Raw genomic sequence first — 22,612 nt, forward strand, 5'->3', positions numbered from 1 at the left:
AGTGATTTTTGCCACCCCAAGGCTCTTAGTGCCTTCCATACCCCTTAGGGATGGAACTTATCACACTCGGCCTTTGTATTCCAGTCTACCTCTGTACTGCAGTTGTCTCTGTGACTCTCTCATCTCCCTTATTTAAATGTACTTTATAGAAGTATTAGCAACTATTTTTATGGCCCCACAGTGATTTTTTTTTTTAACGTAAAAGTCAACAAATAAGTAATCCCAGCATTTGGGGAGGCCCAGGCAGGCAGATCAATTGAGCCTAGGAGTTTTATACCAGACTGGGAAATATGGTGAAACATCCGTCTCTATAAAAAAATACAAAAATTAGCTGGGAGTAGTGACATGTACCTATAGTTCCACCTACTTGGGAGGCTGAAGTAAGAGGATCACTTGATCCTGGAAGGTTAAAGCTACAGTGAGCTATGATCACACCACTGCACTCCAGCCTGGGGGGCAGAGTGAGACACTGTCTCAAAAAATCACAAAACAAGACAAAAAGCCAGATAGTATTTGTTGGCTGAATGACTGAACTGATAATCTTCAATGTGCCCTCCAGTCCTTACTTAAACTTCTCTCTATACAGTGGATCATGTCCGAATTGGCTTGTTACACATACTCCATGGTAGCCGTACCTCTGTATGACACCTTGGGAGCAGAAGCCATCATATATATTGTCAACAAGGGTAAAACTTTGCTATTACATTACAACTTGATTCTTTCTCAATGCTGAGTATTTCTTCAATTTCTGCTTTTTTTTTTCTTTTTGTTTAAGCAAACTTGAAATGCTGTAGTCAGAAAATGTTCATCTCTTTCTAGTTTGAACACACTGGATAAAAGCCCATAGCATGGCCTTAATTGATTAAATCACAGCAAAGCTACAGATTTAATTTCCTGCCTTTTATATCCAGTCAGTAGAATTAATCAGCATGTACCAATGTCCATGATGAGTCTGCAGAAAACAATTGTCATTGTTAGAGAAACAAGTCCAAAGTTGATGGGCAAGTAACAGCCCTTTCACATACCTAATGTGTTACTTTCTGTCATGGGACTAGATAGAAAGTAGGTCCTTTTACACAGTAAACATCATTTGAAACTTTATGTAAATATGTATAAAAGCAAATGCTAAACTTCAGAATTATAAAGTACTTGTTAGCTAAACATCTTATTTGCCCCATCCTTTTCTTCTATTCCCTACTCTCTTCCTCAAAATAAAACAAGTTGATAGAACCACACCTCAGTAACCTGTTTAGGTTGTCTGAATGACTTCTTAAGCAGAAGGAATTTTGTGGTTCCTCTAGAAACTGTAGAATATGCTGGCAGCATGCAAAAAAATGACATGCTTCTGTTTCAGTGAAGTTTATTTATCATCAGTGGAATGTTTCAGTTTGTACATTATAAATCTGATTTGCAGGTATAATCTCCTTTGGATACCCGTTAGCTTTGAAAATTTTTAAAACCTCTTCCTCCTTGCAAGGCAATCAGGTACTTAGCAGAGCAGGAGAATGACCTCTCGTTCTGTTTTGGCTTTCAGCTGATATTGCCACGGTGATCTGTGACACACCCCAAAAGGCATCCGTTCTGATAGAGAATGTAGAGAAAGGCTTAACCCCAGGCCTGAAGGTGGTCATCCTTATGGACCCCTTTGATGATGACCTGAAGCAAAGAGGGGAGAAGAGTGGAATTGAGATCTTATCCCTGTTTGATGCTGAGGTATGGGTCTGAAATTGAGCTTGCAGCTCCAATGCTGGTCCAACACCATGGGCAACTTGCAAGATATCTTCACAAGACGATAGCGCTCTTGTTCTCCAGGGGTGACACCTGAGGAGTAAATTGGACTCATGTTGTGAAGCTCTAAGAATAATTTCCACAAGAAAACTTTGAAACTCATGCCAGAAGAGGACAAAGTTCTGTGGCTGGCTGCACGGACTTCTAAGTGGAGAATGTATTCATAGGAGTTTAGTAATAGTTAAAGGATGTGGCTCCTGGAGCCAGACCGCCTGGGTTCACATGCCAGCTCCACATCTGTTAGTTAGGCAACCTTGGGCAATCTCTTCTTCTTCCTTTCTCCAGTCCATAAAATGGTGATAAAATAATCCCTACCTCACAAAGTTCTTGTAAAGAGATTAATTCATTTATGTAAAATTATCAGGACAGTGATGGGTAGGCAATAAGCTCTGAAATGTTAGCTATTCATTTCATTCAAAAAAATTTAGTTATGGTCCTATCCTAGATGACTGTAACTTTTGAGTACGATGGGAAGTTTGAACATGCATCTGCCCTCTGTAGGTAGATGATATTCTAGAAAAATTGTACGCTCTTCCCTGGGGCTTCCGTTGTTCCTGAATGTTGGCTTCTGGTCCTGATCCAGGTTGGAATTTTGCTCATATTTCCATAGAGATGTTCTCACGGGAAAGGGAGGGAGAGGGCCACATTTATCATAGTATGTCCACCTCAAACTTTCTTTCTTGATTTTCTATTCATATAGAACCTAGGCAAAGAGAACTTCAGGAAACCTGTGGTAAGTTTTCTTCTGCCTGCATTTGAGCCTTGTCAGTCAACTCTCAAAGTTCACGGTAGAATAAGCCCTTGTGCTTCCTCTTCCAGCCTCCTAACCCAGAAGACCTGGGCATCATCTGCTTTACCAGTGGGACCACAGGTCAGTGCCCGTGAAGCTGAACCTTAGATATTGTCAGTCAAGAATATGGCTTGAGTTCTCGACCATGGGTAGGCTGGTAAGTATTTCCTCCAAAGAACCCTATCCTTAGGGACTCACAACCTAAGGCTTCTCAGTGTGAATTCCCAAATGGAAAAACATAAACGTAAGTAAATAAACTTCTTTACTACACTGAGAAGTGTTTACATTCAATAGATTTCAGGGGTCTTAAAGATGACATCAGAAAGTCAGCTTTCCCCCACATCCACCCCACCACTCTCTTGATTTGACACCACTGGAATAGTTTCACTCAATCGAGATAACTCAGTGATAGTTCCCCATAGAGGGTTTCAACCCCACCCTATATCCACCCATCTGTTGGAATGCTTAATACTTTTTAATGTGGTCCATCATGGTCTACAGTTATATTCATTGTAGTATGCCCAGTTTATACGGTTTATAACCATATTACTAGATAATATTGGTAGATCTAGAATTCCAAACATAAAAGCAGCACAAGGTGTGGGGCAGAGGGAGAGGGAGGGTTAACCTGAATTTTTCTTTGCAACTGTGCATCTGTCTGAAATCATGGCTGTGCCCTGTATAGTAGCAGAAGACCAACGATGCAGTAGGATCTCGGGGGGCATTAATTATTCCTAAACAGAGGCATGTACCGTCAAAAAGATGCAGTGACAGGAAATACTCTTAGCCTTCTCAAATAGAACCAATGGAATCTAGTTTCTTTCAAGGCCAAAGGCTACCTATTAACTACATAAAGTATCTTTCTCACCACCTCTTAATTCCTACAGGTGACCCCAAAGGAGCTATGATAACCCATCAAAATATTGTTTCAAATGCTGCTGCCGTTCTCAAATGTGTGGAGGTCAGTGATCAGTTGAAAAAGAGGCTCTCATTAAAATGGAAATCTGTCATAAGATTTTTATTTTTGAAGTTAGAACAGGCAGACACTTACACACACACACACACACACACACACGGGTTAAAGGCCTGAGTGTGGACAAACGCCAACGTGTTCTTTGTCTAGAGGACTGTACATTTTCAAGCCTTGGTCTCTTAGGATCACCGCAAATTTCTACACCATATGCAGTTCAAGGCATCTCAGATAGACCTGTACAATGGTCTGTGGTAGTTCTCGGAGAAGGTAGTTTTGAAATCTCCTTTGGAAATGAAAGTTGGCATTAATACAGTGTTGCCTCTCTTTCTTCCCTGATCTACATAGCATGCTCTTGAGGTCACTCCCAACGATGTGACCATATCCTACCTCCCTCTGGCTCATATGTTTGAGAGAGTTGTACAGGTAAGTGTTCTCTCTTCCTAGCAGGTATGTGGCAATGGGGTCCTGACTTGCTATCACATGTGAATTCCGAAGGCAGCTACACAGCACCTATCCTCCTTTCTCTGATGTGAGAGGCACAGGCAAGGAGTTGGCTCATGGGAGCCCCAGTCGTGGCATGACTCCTCACTTCCTGCAGAGCTTTCCTCTGCTGAATCTTCATGTGTCTGGGGAGGATTGTACTTACTCCTTCCTTCGTGGGGGTGCGTGAGTCCAGTGACATCACAGTTAGGGGTTTACTATCTGCCCTTAATTCTGAGCTGACATAAGACATTGTCTTCTTTTTAAATTTTATTTTGGTTAAAATTTTTGAAAAGATCTAGGATTAGAGAAAAGGAAGTTCCCCACAGAGGATCAGGGAAGGAGCATTTGATCCACATAAGGTGTGAGATGTCCCCCGTGGGGGTTTTTGCACCACATCTGAGTGTCTAAGGCGGTGTGGTCAGCATGGTGCGCACCGGAGGAGGTCTGCCATTCTGTGAGCAGACTCAGCTTTTCAAGCTATTTTGAGGCTGATTTGAGAACAGAGAGCAGTGTCAGCCTTTCAAAAACACAGGTAGTATGATTGGAAAGTCCTCTCTCTGCTCCCCGCTACCCTCAGATGCTTCTGCAACCAGCTCATGGTTGATGCCTACAATGTAAAAATGTAAGATTCAGTTCTTTGGGCTAAAGTGATGTTATCTGATTCATAAAAAATGGATCCTAAGAAACCTTAAGAAATATTGTAACATAATTTATGAAATTGGGCTGGTCTTACAACTGAAGGCAGGGTCTGCTTTAATTGGCAATGCTTCTTAGTTCCACATAATGAATGGTGTCTTACAAAGGATGATTATCTTAGACTGCCACACAGACCTGCGGTGGAGCCCGGTAGACCACACGGTCTCAATGTCTGTCTTATCTGTCATGCCACCGAAACGTAAATACATAAATGGGGGAAGGCTCTTAGAGTCCTGAATCGGGAGGGGGCGGCTATATAAGAAAAGTGTCTGTGTGCCTCAGCCCACTTCCTGAATTCCTTCCAAGACAGGACCCCCCTGAAGGGGTCGTTTGCCTCTCAGCTCTACAATTTGGATTTGTTTTCAGACTGCTATATACAGCTGTGGAGCCAGAGTTGGATTCTTCCAAGGGGATATTCGGTTGCTGCCTGATGACATGAAGACTTTGAAGCCCACAGTGTTTCCCACAGTGCCTCGACTCCTTAACAGGGTCTACGATAAGGTACTAACTTCCAGCTAGAGGGACTGTTTGTGACGTGGGCCTGCATGAAGGAACTCTATACTACTATAAGATGTACTCCACCTCTACCTCCACCCTCTACAAGTATCTACAGAAAGCCCTGTTTACAGGCCCAGCTATGAAAAGCCATTATAAATACAATCCCCCTGGGTATGGTGGCTCACACCTGTAATCCCAGCACTTTGGGAGGTAAAGGCCAGCGGATTGCCTGAGATCAGGAGTTCGAGACCAGCCTGGCCAACATCGTGAAACCCTATCTCTACTAAAAATACAAAAATTAGCTGGGCGTGATGGTGGGCGCCTGTGATCGCAACTACTTGGGAGGCTGAGGTATGAGAATTGCTTGAACCCAGGAGGTGGAGGTTGCAGTAAGCCAAGATCATACCACTGCACTCCAGCCTGGATATAAACAAATAAAAATAAAAATTAAAAATAAATTAGTACAATCCCCTTTTCCTTGGATAAGATGACTTGGATCTGATCTGGAGAAAGAGCTTGACTCAGAGACTTGGGGAGCCCCTCAGGGTTCAGCAGACGTCTTGGGCAGTTGTTCCCCTGCTGAGGTGCCAGGCCCTATGATACACAATTCAGGTGCATTCTCTCATTGAATCCTCACAAAAGCATAATAAATCATACTTACACCTCTTATTTCTAACTTATGATGAGGCAAATGAGCCTCAGAGGTTAAATAACCTGCCCAGAGTCACATCTAATAAAGGGTAGAGCAGAGTCAAGCTTTCACTAGTCATTTTAGCTGTCCTTGATGACCAACGCTGCTCTGTTTTTTACCAGAATGGTGATTTCTGTAATTCTGCCGTTCCTCTTGCATTCATTACCTGAGATTCTTCCATAAAACCTGATAAATATTTCCTTATTTCTCTTTATTTATCAATCTTCAGAAGAATGGATTTATGCCTCAGCAATCTTCAAAAGTAGCCGATAAGATTTTCCCTTTGTATTTTTAGGACTTCATAATTTTCAGCTTTGTCTTTTAAATTTCAGTCATTCTTTTTTTTTTTTGAGATGGAGTCCCACTTTGTCACCCAGGCTGGAGTGCAATGGCACGATCTTGGCTCACCGAAACCTCCACCTCCTGGGTTCAAGTGATCTCTTGCCTCAGCCCCCTGAGAACTGGGACTATAGTTGTATACCACCACACCTGGCTAATTTTTTAAATATATTTTTTAGTAGAGACAGGGTTTCACCATGTTGACCAGGCTGGTCTCGAACTCCTGACCTCAAGTGATCCACCTGCCTCAGCCTCCCAAAGTGTCAATCATTCTTCTTGCTGTTCTAATTACCTCAACTTGGCAGTTGAAAACCCTCATCAAGTTGCTTGTGTGTCCTTTTGATAATACCCATGTAGCCTCTGATAGCTTCCTTGGTTTCTGGCACAAGATATCTCAACCTTGTTTTGTATATTTCTCACTCAATTCTTAGATTGTCTGATTGCTTCAAAGAGCCATTGAAACTATTTGAACCCAGGCAATATAGTATCCAATGATTCTCGGTGTGGGATCCATGAGAAAGTAATGCATGACCATTCTTTACATGCCTTGGAACCTTCCCCTCCTCCCCAACCACCTCCAAGATTCTAACACTTCCTTTCACTCTTAGCACTCTCAGCAGATGCAAAAAGGGCTCCAGTGACAGGGCAGGCAGTGTTCTAGCAGAACTGAGAACAATTCCAACAGTTTCTTATCATGCTACGCAATTATTAGATTGTGTTGTTGTTATGGTTTTGTTCATGTTGTTGGACTTTTTTTGTTTTTCAGAGATATTTATTGTATAGTATAATACTTAATACACAGTTGACTTCTGGAATGTATTTTTATAATGAAGGACTTTATTAGCACAGGTCTCTAATACCAGCTCTTTGTCAGTGACTCATTGAGAGAGGCTGAGTCTTGTGAATGTTGAAGAAAGATAAATCTCTTTTAGTTGAGGGAGGTTTCAGGAATGACATGATGCAGGAAGCATTTGAGTGTGGATCTTGGAGAGAGATTATGACATATTGGCACAATGATAATGTTATAGGCATAAGAAGAAACATGTCCTAGAGCACAATTTGCATTAGAAGACAAAAAACATCACCCCTGCTTGGCTGGAGGCCCAAATATAGGAGTGTAAACATGGAAGATGGATGGAGAGGTATTCTTCAAATTTTGAACAAGAAAAAAGTCTTAAATTGCCTTGAATCTGACTCCAGTAGGGTGGGATCTTGAAAGCCAGATATGGTGTTCAGGACTGAATTTTGGAAATAAGGGGGTCTCTTTGAGCTGTAGGTGGGGAAGCTGTCCTTTGGCAGAAGTCTGATTAATGGAACCGTGAGGCCAGAGTCAGGGAGACCAGGGAAATCATGTGAGCTGGAAAAATGGTGTCAGAATTAAGCCCAAAGAGAATAAATCATTTTAGTAGGAAAGTAGGCAAGTCTGTTGGGTTTTGTATGGTGTGGCTAAAGGCACCTTGTATATTGGGAAGGGTGGGAATTATTCGAGTTCAGTTATAGAAGCATCACAGAGGGAGTGAGGAAGACATGATACTTGATTTAACAAATCTGATTCCTAGGCTGTACTTTGACCTACTAAATCAAAAGCCCTAGAGGTGGTGCCCATTGAGCTTTTTTTTTTAACTAGTACCCCCTCCCCCCACATGCCAAGTGACTGTGTAGGAGTCCCTCTTTATCTCAGTTGTCAAGTTGTTTTCCAAGGACTAAAAGTTGGGGCAGGAAGCGGGAGGACTGGAGCTCTGCATTCAGTTCACTTCTTTCTGAGCATGGCCATGATTCTCTGGGCTCATCAATATTCAGCAATGGAGTTCATGAGTGTGAGACCACTTCCTCATGAAGCTAGAACACACTGTTTCTTGCTCACTAATGGCCTTGGTGAGTATCTCCAATAGGTTTCCAACTAAAAGGTGCTATCACCCTACAGGTACAAAATGAAGCCAAGACACCCTTGAAGAAGTTCTTGTTGAATTTGGCTGTTGCCAGTAAATTCAAGGAAGTTCAAAAGGGTATCATCAGGCGTGACAGTTTGTGGGACAAGTTAATCTTTAAAAAGATCCAGGTAGGTTTGGCAGGTCCTGGATGGAGTCAGACAAATCTCTAGGCTGCCTTCTGACTCCACAGACCTTGCTTTTCCACTGCTGCTTGGGCGTCACTTTAACTGGAAAGCCTTTCAGACTTTGTGTCCACTACCTTTGGAAATCTTTCTTGTAGTACTTTATTACTAAAGGGAGTTGGTTTAAAAAAAAAAAAAAAAAAAAAAACAGGCTGAGTGTGGCGGTTCACACCCGTAATCCCAGCACTTTGAGAGGCCGAGGTGGGCAGATCACCTGAGGTCAGGAGTTTATGTATATTTGACTACCTAAAAACTTAACTACTTGTAGACTATTATTGACTAGAAGCCTCACCAATAATATAATTGATCAACACATATTTTGTATATGTACTATATACCATATTCTTACAATAAAATAAACTAGAAAAAGGAAAATTACCAGCCTGGCCAACATGGTGAAAACCTGTCTCTACTAAAATACGAAAAAGCCAGGCATGGTGGTGGGTGCCTCTAATTCCAGCTACATAGGAGGCTGAGGCAGGAGAATGACTTGAACATAGGAGGTAGAGGTTGCAGGGAGCCAAGATGGCACCACGGCACTCTAGACTGGGCAATAGGGCCAGACTCTATCTCAAAATATATATATATATATATATATATATATATATATATATTTTTTTTTTATTTAGGTTCTAGCATTCTCTCTTACTTTCTTAGGTGGTCTGCTGAGATTATAAGCAATTTGAGGGGCTGAAGAATACAAATTATTTGAGAAATATATGGCTTCTGGTCCCAGCTATGAATAGTGATGACAATAATAGCTAACATTTTAAGCGCTTTTCTACAATCCAGACTGTATCCTAAATGCTTTGTAAGTTAACGTGAGAATTGATGTTAGTTTAATTGTCACGACAACGCTGGGCGGGCTATGATACCCACTCCACAGTGGAGAAAAGTCTTAATACGTCTTCTGTTTCAACCGAACAGGCCAGCCTGGGCGGGAGGGTTCGCTTTGTGGTCACCGGAGCCGCCCCCATCTCTGCTCCAGTCATGACATTCTTCCGGGTAGCAATGGGATGTCAGGTAAGCCAAGCCTCTTCTTTGAAAATAGGCTATTTTACTTTTGTGCAGATAAGCTCACTGTCTAAATAAAAATGAAAACAACTAAAAGGTACCAAAATGAAAGTCACCTAAATTCTCAAAAGCCAGAGAAAATATACTTCTAATCATCTCTTCAGGCATCTGTGTGCAGAAACCTTCACATAAATGAAATCGGTGTTCATTAATAAATACTTGTTGGCCGGGCGCGGTGGCTCAAGCCTGTAATCCCAGCACTTTGGGAGGCCGAGGTAGGTGGATCACGAGGTCAAGAGATCAAGACCATCCTGGTCAACATGGTGAAACCCTGTCTCTACTAAAAATACAAAAAAAAAATGAGCTGGGCATGGTGGCGTGTGCCTGTAATCCCAGCTACTCGAGAGGCTGAGGCAGGAGAATTAATTGAACCCAGGAGGCAGAGGTTGCAGTGAGCCAGGATCGCGCCATTGCACTCTAGCCTGGGTAACAAGAGCGAAACTCCGTCTCAAAAATAAATAAATAAATAAATAGATAGATACTTGTTAACATTGCTCCTTGTCAATAAAGCTCAGCATCATCTTAATGACTTCAAAATAGGTTACTAAATGTCATTGACTCTTGAACAATGCAAGAGTTAGGATTGCTTACTCCCATGCAGTCGAAAATTTATGTATAACATTTGACTCCCCCAAAACCTAACTATTAGTAGATTACTATTGACTAGAAGCCTTACCAATAATATAATTGATCAACACATATTTTGTATATGTATTATATACCATATTCTTACAATAAAGTAAGCTAGAAAAAAGAAAATGTTATTTAAAAAATCATAAGGAAGAGAAAATATATGTACTATTCATTAGGTAGAAATGGGTCATCACAAAGGTCTTCATCCTCGCTGTCTTCATGTTGAGCAGGCTGAGGAGGAAGAGGAGGAGGAGGGCTTGGTCTTGCTCTCTCAGGGGCCACACAGACAGAAGAAAATCCACTTCAGGGGAGTTGTACAGTACAAACCCGTGTGGTGCAAGGGTCAACAGTACCCAAATAACTAATCTCCTGTTAATGGACACTTGAGTTGCTGATGATATTTTTCACTGTAATAATTAATCATTAATCTAGGATAAGTCCACGAAAGAAGGGATTATTGGGTCAAAGTGTGTGGCTGTGTGTGTATGTGTGTCTGTATGTGGGTCAAAGTGTGTGTGTGTGTGTGTGTATGTGTGTCTGTATGTGGGTCAAAATGTGTGGCTGTGTGTGTATGTGTGTCTGTATGTGGGTCAAAGTGTGTGTGTGTGTGTGTGTGTGTGTGTGTGTCTGTGTCTGTCTGTCTGTGTATGTGTAATAATGTATATTATCATACTTTCTTCCAGAAAGGTATTTTTTATATGTTTCTGCAAGTATACAGGACTTATTTGCCCATGCTCTTGCCAGTGACAGGCTTTATCAGTCATTTAAATTTTAGCCAATCATTTAGTCATTTAAATTTTAGGCCAGGCACGGTGGCTCACGCCTGTAATCCCAACACTCTGGGAGGTGAAGTGGGTGGATCACTTGGGGTCAGGATTTCAAGACTAGCCTAGCCAACATAGTGAAACCCCGTCTCTACTAAAAATCCAAAAAAATTAGCCTGGCGTGGTTGAGGGCACCTGTAATTCCAGCTACTCAGGAGACTGAGGCAGGAGAATCTCTTGAACCCAGGAGGTGGAGGTTGCAGTGAGTTGAGATTTCACCAGTACACTCTAGCCTGGGCGACAGAGTGAGACTCCGTGTCTCTCTCTATATATATGTATGTATTTTAGCCAATCAGATAAATGAAAAATCTTATGACAGTATTGTTTCTTTTATTTATGCCAAATACCTTTCTATTGCTTATTGACATGTATATTTCATCCATGACTTACTCTATTATTTCCTTACAGCAAAAGGAGGCAAAAGATAATCTGGTCTGTTTTTATATGTCTAAGAGTTCTTCACAGAGTAATACAGGTGGAGTAGCTCCCTATTGAAATGCTTGAGACTAGAAGTGTTTTGAATTTTGCATTTTTTTCCAGTTTCAGAATATTTGCATTATAACAATTGGGCATCCTGAATTTGAAAATCCAAAATCTGAAATGCTCCAAAGAGGATTTCCTTTGAACATCATGTTGGCGCTCAAAAGCTTTTGGATTTGGGGACATTTTGGATTTCAAACATTTGGATTAGAATATTCAAGCTATAATATTAACTTTTGTCCTGTTGAAAACATTTTTCCTCATTTCATCGTTTTTTCCCTGTGTATTGCCATATAAAATTTCCAATGTTTTTGTAGTCAAATTAAGTAATCTTTTCTATTTGTATGTTTTGAATTGCTTAGACAGGACTTCCTAACTCCCAATATTTCATAAGACTGTTTCACCCTTATTTTCTTATCATTTTCCATTTTTTCCCATTTAAGTCTCAGTTCCACCTGAAATTTGTCCAGGTGCTTGGCCATGGATATTGTCTCAATTTTCTCCCAGTTGGATAATTAGTTCATTCATTCAACCAACCTTGCAGAGCATGAACAAAACAGGCATAGACTTTTCCTTACAAGTCCCCTATCTGTGTAACCACAATAAAAAAAAAAAAAAACTCCAAATTGATGCCAAGGTCCTGTAGTCTTTCAAATTAGCATCCTCTTAGCCATTTTTAAGACTGTCCTTTCCTTCAGGCCCTAAAACCAATAGATCAGCAGGTCCTGTTGCTAACCCCCTCCCAGAGCTGTCTTCTCTAAGCCTTCCTCTCTATCCCAACTCTGCCTGTCACAGGCCACACCCTGCATTGTACAGCCCAGCCCTTCAGCTTGGTTCCTGACCCCAGCCTCTCTCCAATCAAGATTATTTTCTCTACCAGGGATTGACAAATTGCAGTACAGGCTAAAACTAGTCTGCAGCCAGTTTTTATTTTTAAAACATTCTTGAAATACAGCTATGTCCATCCATTTATATGTGTGGTCTACAGCTGCTTTAATGCTATGCTGGCAGAGTCAACCAGATGGCTCACAAAGCTGAATATATTTACTGTCTTGGTCTGTACAGATACAGTTTGCCACCTCTTATTTTATATTATAGTGGGAGCTGTTTTTCTTTAAAAATACTACTCCCCTTCTTCTGTTCCTTCAGTGATGCTCCATTACTCAGGGTCAAGTTCAATTGCTATTGGGTTGCACATCACTTAGTGAATAACTTACATGTACTTTGGTGTACTTCTGGACTCTTTTGGTTTCTGAGTGGCCAGAAGGCTTGGCAGTAAATACTTTGCAGCTCGAGTATGAGTTCAAGGTTTTGGTTATTTTTTCCTTCTTTTTTTTTTTTCCGAGACAGAGTGTCATTCTGTTGCTGAGGCTGGAGTGCAATGGCACAATTTCAGCTCACTGCAACCTCCACCTCCTGGGTTCAAGCAATTCTCTTGCCTCAGCCTCCCCGTACCTGGGATTACAGGCACCCATAATCATGCCCAGCTGACTTTTGTTGCTGTTGTTGTATTTTTGTAGAGACAGGGTTTTCATCATGTTGGCCAGGCTCATCTCAGACTCCTGACTTCAGGTGATCCACCTGCCTCAGTCTCACAAAGTGCTGGGATTACAGATGTGAGCCCCCATATCTGGCCGAGTTCAAGATTTTAAGACACTACGTGTTCTTGAACCCTTGGGAGACCTTGCTCTCCTCATGTCTTGGCCATAAGACATGGCCAGCTCATGCTTTATCTTGAGTAAGTCTAAAAGTTCTTCTTTGGTTTCCCAGGTGTATGAAGCATATGGTCAAACAGAATGCACAGCTGGCTGTACATTTACGTTACCTGGGGACTGGACATCAGGTAAGTCCTCCACCTGCTGGGCGGGAGGTGCCATGGTCGGAAGAAAGGTTTTAACTAAACTAGGACTTCAGAGTTTAGATAACTTCAATTCTCTGGACTAATGGGGCAAATGCAAAACTCAAATTTGGGCCCAGGCCTGCCTGTCTTGGCTAGTCTGCATTGGTGCCCGGTGATTTTTCAGTCAATTCATAAATATTTTAGAAATGGGCCTGGAATCATCACCATTCTAGAGTTTCCCAGCTGATTCACCGTGGTGTGTTCTAGGTCACGTTGGAGCACCCCTGGCCTGCAATTATGTGAAGCTGGAAGATGTGGCTGATATGAACTACTTTTCAGTGAATAATGAAGGAGAGGTGGGTAGGTCATGCCCTGTAGTCAGACAGTCATGGTGAGGAGGTTTAAATAAGAAAGAACACATAAATGTAAGCAGACTTGGAATTGGCTCCTTTGAGATCTTCAGCAGAGAATTAAGCACTCGGATCTGGTGCTCTTCACACTGTAGTGGAAGCCATTAAATGATGTAAGGGGGAGCAGGTGTTTCATAAACTGCCCACGCTGGGAGGAGCAGCCTTTGCTATTGTCACCATTTTGTGTGTCTGCTGTGCAGATCTGTATCAAGGGTACCAACATATTCAAAGGATACCTGAAGGACCCCGAGAAGACACAGGAAGCCCTGGACAGTGATGGCTGGCTTCACACAGGAGACATTGGTCGCTGGCTCCCGGTGAGTATTTCCTCATAACTCCTAGAAGTCCATGCCAATGGAGTGGGGAGAACCATCTGTTTATAGCAAGAAGGGCAGAAATGCAAGTAGGTTAATCAGCTGAGGCAGCTGGAGATTAGGTTTGTACCCTACCTGGCTTATGGCTTCCTCATACTATCAAGAGAAGAACATACAGGCTGAGGTGGGTGAATTACCTGAGGTCAGGAGTTTGAGACCAGACTGGCCAACATGGTGAAACCCGATTTCTACTAAAAACACAAAAATTAGCCGGGCATGGTAGCAGACACCTGTAATCCCAGCTTCTCAGGAGACTGAGGCAGGAGAATTGCTTGAACCCAAGAGGCAGAGGTGGCAGTGACTGAGATTGTGCCACTGCAGTCCAGCTTGGTGACAGAGACTCTGTCTCAAAAAAAAAAAAAAGAATATAGGCTGGAAGTCAGGAGATTTGTGTTCTAGTTGCAGCTCTTCCATGGACCAATGATACAAAATTCTGAGAAAGTAATTTAATGTGTGAATAGGAGCTGCCAAAGCTAGAAAGTCTTTCTTTAAAGAAAACAAATTTTTTTTGTAGAGATGAGGTTTCGCTGAGTTGACCAGGGTAGACTCAAGCTCCTAGTCTCAAGCAATCTTCTTGCTTTGACCTCCCAAATTTCTGGGGTTACAGGTATAAGCTACCACACCTGGCCAGAGTATTTTTGGTATTTTGATCACACTGTTATAGAAGACACCAAGATGTAGACCAGCTGACGTGTTTTCTTCTTGCCTTATTCCCTATCAAATATACCACCAGCAGTAAGTCAGTGGTCCTAGCACTGTTTTTTGTTGTTCGTTTGAGATGGAGTCTCGCTCTGCTGGCCGGGGTGGAGTGCTGTGACGTGATCTCAGCTCACTGCAATCTTCGCCTCCTAGGTTCCAGCAATTCTTCTGCCTCAGCCTCCTGAGTAGCTGGGATTACAGGCGCATGCCACCACACCTGGCTAAGTTTTATACTTTTAGTAGAGACAGGGTTTCACCAGGTTGGTCAGGCTGGTCTTGAACTACTGACCTCTCGTGATCTGTCCGTCTCGGCCTCCCAAAGTGCTGGGATTACAAGCATGAGCCACCACACCCAGCCCTTAGCACTGTTTTTAGACCCAAACTGAAGGTGGGATTCTTTAATAGGTCAGGTAGACCTGCACATCAGAATTGGCATGGCTCAGCTGCAATGAAATAGATTTTCTCATAGCCAATGAAAAATTAGGTGACTTCTCTGGGAAAGGGGTAGGGAGATGTAGTATTCTGTCCTTTTTTTGTTTTTTCTTAACTTTTCTTGCGGCAGAAGTTGTGGTTTGAAGCCAAGTGTGACAGCTCATGCCTATAATTCTAATACTTTGGGACACCGAGGTGGGAGGATTGTTTGAAGCCAGGAGTTTGAGACTAGCCTGAGCAAGATAGCAGGACCCTGTGCCTACCAAAACAAACAAAAACCCAACAAACTATGGTTCTATAACTCCATGGGTCCACAACTTTTGCCTCTTATGAGTTTCTTGGCATAAGTATCCTCCCAATTAATTCACAGACATGTCAAAACAGGAAGTAGGATTTCTAAATCAAGTGTTTTCAGAGGTTAGTGTTTGTCTCTGAGTGACCTTCACAGCCCCTTTCTGTGGAAGATACAGAGACTTTTTTTTTTTTAGCATAGCTTGATGATAATTAGCAGTAGTTGCTATTAATCTTCCTAAGAAGAAAGGAAATTATCGCAAGAGCAGTGATGGGGTTTTCCAAAAGATCTCTCCTCTCAGAGGTTTTGTCTACTGTGTGCTGGGGAAGTGGGAATATAATGAGAACTTAAAACTCCTTCCTCGCTCAATCAATATTTAAGATTTAAGTGAGATTTAAGGAATCTTGACAATGCAACTTTTAAGAACACTGGTCCTAACGATGCATTTTATTGATTTGGATTTGGTAGTATCTTGCTAACATGTTTGTTTCTGTCTAGTAACAGGATTAAATAACACTCTAATAAGCCTAGGATGTAAGCACTAGATGTGTCCCCACACCAGGGTTATAGAAAGCTGCACTTTACGAATCACTTTCGGATAATGAATTTTAGGCTGAATTGATGGCTAGTTTCCTGAGTCTGCCTTGTGATCGGTCCAGAGTTGGTGTAGTTAGTCGTCCTACTTAAGATGTTGTCATGTGGCTCGTATTTGCCATTTGTCCCAATTCTACGGTTCAAATCCCTAAAGACCTAAGCTCCTCAGAGCAATTAGTTCAGAGAAATGAAGCTGCAAATGACCTCTGGTGGCTGGTCGGAGCCCTCTCAGCACTGTTGCTGTCCTAACAAGCCCAGTAATTGACTTGCTTGATTAGCACAGCGGAGCTGTTTGAGCCTGCTCCTGGATCTAACAAGGAGGAAAACAGAACAGGGAGTCAAGCAGTGGGAGAACTATTAAAATCAAATCAGAAGTCGAAATAAAAGACAACCCCTTCTCTACTGCTGAGAGTTCTGAAAATGAACTAATTGGAAATTAGTGATTGGAAATTGAGAGCTGCACAATTTCTTCCTTGGATGAGGCATCAATTGGCGTAACCCCAGAGGATCCAGGAGACTTTCCCTGAGGCTGCACATTGACTCTCCACATAGATATACAGTAAAGACAGGCTCTTGCTGCAAGATGCTTCCCTCCCCTTTCCCCAAAGCCAAGAAAGAGAGTTGAAAGACGGCTCAAAAGTCTCTGGAAAAAACAGCTTTAGAGAAGAAGGGTAACTGTGACTTCACCACTGTCCCCACTGATATGACTTCTGTGGCTAAAAAATACTCATACTTTTATCTGTCTCATATAGAATGGAACTCTGAAGATCATCGACCGTAAAAAGAACATTTTCAAGCTGGCCCAAGGAGAATACATTGCGCCAGAGAAGATAGAAAATACCTACATCAGGAGTAGATCAGTGGCACAAGTTTTTGTACATGGGGAGAGCTTACGGGTAATGTATCATTTTAACAACAGCTTTTTTCAGTCACAAATCATGCTGGTTCTTGTAGCTACAGGAAATTAGTATAGTTGGGTTCAGAATGAGAAGATCCAAGATTATAAAACTAAAAAGAAAAAAAAATAAAGTTATATTCCAAACCTCAGGTAAGGCAATTTCAATTAAAAATTTTTTGAAACTTTGACGGACTTTGTACCCAAGTTAGTAGAATTGTTTAAAATGGTTATAATAAAAGGTAGCAATTCAGTATAAAATGACTTTGGGAGGCTGCAGTGGGTAGATCATGAGGTCAGGAGGTTCAAGATCAGCCTGGCCAATATGGTGAAACCCCATCTCTACTAAAAATACAAAAACTAGCCAGGCATAGTGACACATGCTTATAGTCCCAGCTACTTAAGAGGCTGAGGCAGGAGAATCGCTTGAACCCAGGAGGTGGACGTCGCAGTGAGCCAAGATCGTGCCATTGCACTCCAGCCTTGATGACAGAATGAGACTACGTCTCAGAAAAAAGAAGAGCTCCGAATGTTCATTGCAGCACTGTTTACAATAGCAAAGACCTGGAACCAACCCAAATGCCCATCCATGATAGACTGGACTGGGAAAATGTGGCACATATACACCATGGATTATTATGCAGCAATCAGAAACGATGAGTTCGTGTCCTTTGTAGGGACATGGATGAATCTGGAGAACATCATTCTCAGCAAACTGACACAAGAACACAAAATGAAATACCGCATGTTCTTACTCATAGGCGGGTGATGAACAATGAGAACACATGGACACAGGGAGGGGAGCACTACACACTGGGGTCTATTGGGGGGAATAGGGGAGGGACAGCAGGGGGGTGGGGAGTTGGGGAGGGATAGCACGGGGAGAAATGCCAGATGTGGGTGAAGGGGAGGAAGGCAGCAAATCACACTGCCATGTGTGTACCTATGCAACTATCTTGCATGTTTTGCACATGTACCCCAAAACCTACAATGCAATAAAAAAAAGAAAAAGAGCTCCACATTGCACTTAGTTCCCATTCCATAAGGAGTTCCTTAAAGCTATGTTTACATGCAGTATGTATAAAACAACAAACAAAACTTCAATCAACAAACTGTTGTTTTATACATACTGTGCTTGAACGTAACTTTAAGGAACTCCTTATCCCAAAACAACAAACTGTTTTATACACACTGTGCTTAAACGTAGCTTTTTGCGGGTAAGGGGAGAGTTGACATACACAAGCCAGAGATGCTTCAAGTTTAATGTTGAATAATCAGATCTGGATAGAACATCTTTGTAAATGAGATATTATGTGGGAAATGGCACTACAGTTCCATGGGCGTTGAAAATAATATGGTGAGAAAAGAACACTAGTACTGGACTTAAGGTTTTGGGGAAATAACAATTACAATGACATAATTCTGCTTTATTTAACTGCTGGAGGACATTCCTACACAACTTCTCTCATGCCCTTGTGCCTTTATTTGCTTTCCATAGTCATCCTTAGTAGGAGTGGTGGTTCCTGACACCGATACACTTCCCTCATTTGCAGCCAAGCTTGGGGTGAAGGGCTCCTTTGAGGAACTGTGCCAAAATCAAGTAAGTATTGCCTAGGAAAGCTTTATACACCCCCATGGGCCCATCATGGAGGAGAGGATGCCTCACCAGCTCCTGCATCTATCACAGTGACTCCAGCCCAAAGAGACTGAATAGTTTTATGCAACTCGAAGATACGATGCAGAGTTTAAAAAATAAAACTCTCGGCCAGGCGCAGTGGCTCATGCCTGTAATCCCAGCACTTTGGGAGGCTGAGGCAGATGGATCATGAGGTCAGGAGTTCAAGACTAGTCTGGCCAAGATGGTGAAATCTTTATTAAAAATACAAAAATTAGCTGGGCATGGTGGCGCACCTGTAATCCCAGCTGCTCTGGAGGCTGAGTCAGAGAATTGCTTGGACCCTGGAGGCAGTGAGCTGAGATTCGCACCACTGCATTCTAGCCTGGGTGACAGAGGAAGACTCTGTCTCAAAAAGAAATAAGAAAGAAAAAAGAAAACACTCTGTTCAGTTTAAAATAATGTGTTCATTCACTGCGGTAAAAGATTGGGAAGGAAGAGAGTAAAAATGCTATTCAGAGAAAACTTAACATTTAGATTTGCCTTTTCCTCTTGGTTTTTCTTTTTTCTTTTCTTTTCTTTCTTTCTTTTTTTTTTTGAGACAGAGTTTCGTTCTTGTTACCCAGGCTGGAGTGCAATGGCGCGACCTCGGCTCACCGCAACCTCCGCCTCCTGGGTTCAGGCAATTCTCCTGCCTCAGCCTCCTGAGTAGCTGGAATTACAGGCACGCGCCACCATGCCCAGCTAATTTTTTGTATGTTTAGTAGAGACAGGGTTTCACCATGTTGACCAGGATGGTCTCGATCTCTCGACCTCGTGATCCACCCGCCCCGGCCTCCCAAAGTGCTGGGATTACAGGCTTGAGCCACCACGCCTGGCTGGTTTTTCTTTAAATATTGGGCACATAACATGCTTGTGTACTGTTTTATATTCCTGCTTTTATACTGAATGGCTGTGACAAGCACTTCGAGTTGGTTCATGCTTAGCCCTTCAGGCTCTTTTTGAAACGGCCATGCTTTAAACAATGTTTTGTACTCTTAGGTTGTAAGAAAAGCCGTTTTAGAAGACATGCAGAAAATTGGGAAAGAAAGTGGCCTTAAATCCTTTGAACAGGTGTGTACTACCACTGATGTTATACTGGCCTCTGGTCCTATTAGAAAGTTTTGTTTAAAGTTGCCATCTAGTGAGGTTTAAGTGTATAATATCTAAGGAGTTGATTTTAGATTTTGTGCCATTAACTCCAAAATGACCTTTTGTAGTTGTACAGTCTTGTTTTTTCGCTGTTTACTCTCCCTTCTCCCATCTCCCTACTCAGTTCTTTTTCAAATTATATTTGTGGGCATGGGTGTGTGTTACCGTTCTCTTTACCCGCTCACTGCATCACCTCACTTCCTTTTACAGAGCACTTAGAGGGCTCTGCAGAGGAGCCTGAATCACTAATAAGCATGGATGTGTGTGTTCATCTTCCAGGTCAAGGCCATTTTTCTTCATCCAGAGCCATTTTCCATTGAAAATGGGCTGTTGACACCAACATTGAAAGCAAAGCGGGGAGAGCTTTCCAAATACTTTCGGACCCAAATTGACAGCCTGTATGAGCACATCCAGGATTAGGATAAGGTACTCAAGGCTGGAAAGGGCTCAAGGCAGCCTGCCTGCCCACTCTGCACTGCTTGTGGGAACATGGATTAAAAACTATTCTTACATTTGTTTTGTCTTTCTTCCTGTTTTTTTTTATACTAAACTCTAATATCATAGCTTTTGTTTTATATTAAGTGAGAGACATATAATGTGTAAACTTAGTCCCAAAATAAATCGATCCTGTCCTTCCCATCTTAAATGTTGCTAATATGAAGCCTTTAGGGCTACTTGTATCAACATGCCTGTCTTCAAGATCCCAGTTCATGTTCTATGTTCCTCCCTCATGATTTCCAACCTTAATACCACAAGTTCACACAAGTGACCACAAGCTCAAGGGTTAAAGGGACCCTCTCTGCCTTCTTCCTTGTTGTTCCACGGTAAACATAACTTGCCAAAAGTCTTAATACTTATTTACGTCTTCTACTGTTCGAACTAAGAGATTTTTTAATTTTGAAAAACTGCTTATAATTCAGGTGTTCCAGCTGCTCTGCAAAACCACTAAAATTTTAAATAGTTTTAATCTATCACTCATGTCAATCGCACCTATGAGACAAATTTCTCCAATGCTCTTCTGTGTAAACAAAATTATGCACAGAAGGGAAAAGTTTTATCATACCAAACATTTCCTAAACTCTAGTTAGATCTGACTTGAGAGTATTAAATATTGGGTCTTGGCCAGGTGCAGTGGCTCATGCCTGTAATCCCAGCACTGTAGAGGCCAAGGCGGGCAGATCACTTGAGGTTGGGAGTTCGAGACCAGCCTGGCCAACATGGAGAAACCCTGTCTCTTACTAAAAATACAAAATTAGCCAGGCGTGGTGGTGCATGCCTGTAATCCCAGCTGGGCAGGAGAATCGCTTGAACCCAGGAGGCAAAGGTTGCAGTGAGCCAAGATTGCACCATTGCACTCCAGCCTGGGCAACAAGAGCAAAACTCCACCTAAAAAGAAAAAATAAAATGGGTCTATGACATACTGTCCAAAAGGAATGCTGTTAAAGCATTATTTACAGTAGTAACTGGGGAGTCAATCTGTTCTCTATAATTTGCTGCTGAGCTGGAAGCTGTGAGGGAAGGAGTTGACACTTAGTCCCAGTGAACTTCTCCAGTAAATGAAGCAAGCACTGAATAAAACCCTCCTGGACCGGAGGCAAAGATCTATGGGCAAGCAAGACGCCCACACAACAGGTTTATCTTCTGTGAAGGAAAAAACTGATCTTCCCCCACCCTCGGATTCCAGTGTATGCTCTACCTTACCCCCAGATTATAACACACGTTGCTTCTACTTGTAAAAAGTCTTTAAAATAAACGATTGCAGATACTTACGTTGTGGTGTTTGTTGCCTGATGGACCATAAGAATTGGTCTTAAACAAGGGCACCTTAAAAATCAAGTACAGTCTCTGTTCTTAAACTTGGCTGCAAAGTAGAATTATCTGGGAAGTTAAAAAAGACACCCATGTCTGGGTGCCACTCCAGGGTTTCTTATTTAAATGGCTGGATACAGCCTGGGCAGTGGGATTGTTGAAAGATCCCCAGATGATTCTAGTCTGCAGCCAGGTTTGATAACTACTGAAGAAAATAAGTTCTGAAGACCAAACCTTCTTATCCCATAGCTGTGAAGAATAAAACAAATACCAGCTGAGGCTAGGCATGGTGGCTCAAGCCTGTAATCTTAGCACTTTGGGAGGCTGAGGTGGGTGGATCACCTAATATCAGGATTTCGAGACCAGCCTCACCAACACGGTGAAACCCCGTCTCTACTAAAATAAAATGCAAAAATCAGCTGAATATGGTTGCCCATGCCTGTACTCCAAGCTACTCAAGAGGCTGAGGCAGAAGAGCTTGAACCCAGGAGGCGGAGGTTGCAGTGAGCCAAAATCATGCCACTGCACTCCAGCCTGGGCAGCAGAGTGAGACTCAGTCTCAAAAAAAACAAAAAAACCAGTGGAACCACAACTCCAACTGAGCACAAGTTATATCCATTCTCTTTTACCATCTTTGCTGTACTCTAAGTAATCTTGAATATTAATAGTATTCTTTTCTGGCCTCCAGCTGAGTTAGACTTTGAGCCCAGAAAAGCCAAAGAAATGTCTATTCTTAAGTATCTGAAACAAAAGGGAAGGCAGGAATTCACAACAATAAGGTCTAGCTCCTGTTATCACTTTAACTTTCTCGCTTTCACTTGCTTTCCTATTCTCCCCTCACTCCTTCCAGCTGAACCTCACCGGTTTCCTTCCTGTTTATCAAACATGCCAGGTACAATCCAGCCTGTTTTTGTTCTTGCTGCTCTCTCTAAAACACTGATTTCCCAAAGTACATGACTTGTCCCTTCATCTGCTTCAAATGCCGACTCAGGACTGTCCTACCTTCTTGCTTCACAATAACATGACTCCATGTAACATATATTTTCATGTGTGTTCATTGCTGAATTCCCAAGGACTCT

General features: G+C 42.2%; 1 protein-coding gene across 4 annotated transcripts in view; it reads left to right on the forward strand.

Moving 5' to 3' along the window:
• The window catches only part of ACSL5 (acyl-CoA synthetase long chain family member 5), a 52,911-nt gene extending 32,675 nt beyond the window's left edge, over positions 1-20,236 (forward strand). For all 4 annotated transcript variants that reach the window (XM_054243314.2, XM_078346491.1, XM_078346492.1 and 1 more), the window contains 16 exons: positions 587-686; positions 1,535-1,713; positions 2,489-2,521; positions 2,608-2,659; positions 3,466-3,539; positions 3,897-3,974; positions 5,097-5,231; positions 8,183-8,317; positions 9,299-9,394; positions 13,153-13,225; positions 13,490-13,578; positions 13,833-13,949; positions 16,776-16,919; positions 18,417-18,518; positions 19,575-19,646; positions 20,004-20,236. In XM_054243314.2, coding sequence (XP_054099289.1) covers positions 587-686; positions 1,535-1,713; positions 2,489-2,521; positions 2,608-2,659; positions 3,466-3,539; positions 3,897-3,974; positions 5,097-5,231; positions 8,183-8,317; positions 9,299-9,394; positions 13,153-13,225; positions 13,490-13,578; positions 13,833-13,949; positions 16,776-16,919; positions 18,417-18,518; positions 19,575-19,646; positions 20,004-20,144 — 1,620 coding nt within the window. In that variant the 3' untranslated portion in view covers positions 20,145-20,236. The remainder of the gene's footprint in view (positions 1-586; positions 687-1,534; positions 1,714-2,488; positions 2,522-2,607; positions 2,660-3,465; positions 3,540-3,896; positions 3,975-5,096; positions 5,232-8,182; positions 8,318-9,298; positions 9,395-13,152; positions 13,226-13,489; positions 13,579-13,832; positions 13,950-16,775; positions 16,920-18,416; positions 18,519-19,574; positions 19,647-20,003) is intronic.
• Positions 20,237-22,612: the final 2,376 nt, after the last annotated feature.

This window comes from Callithrix jacchus, chromosome 12 (assembly GCF_049354715.1).
Source record: "Callithrix jacchus isolate 240 chromosome 12, calJac240_pri, whole genome shotgun sequence".
Lineage (NCBI taxonomy): Eukaryota > Metazoa > Chordata > Mammalia > Primates > Cebidae > Callithrix > Callithrix jacchus.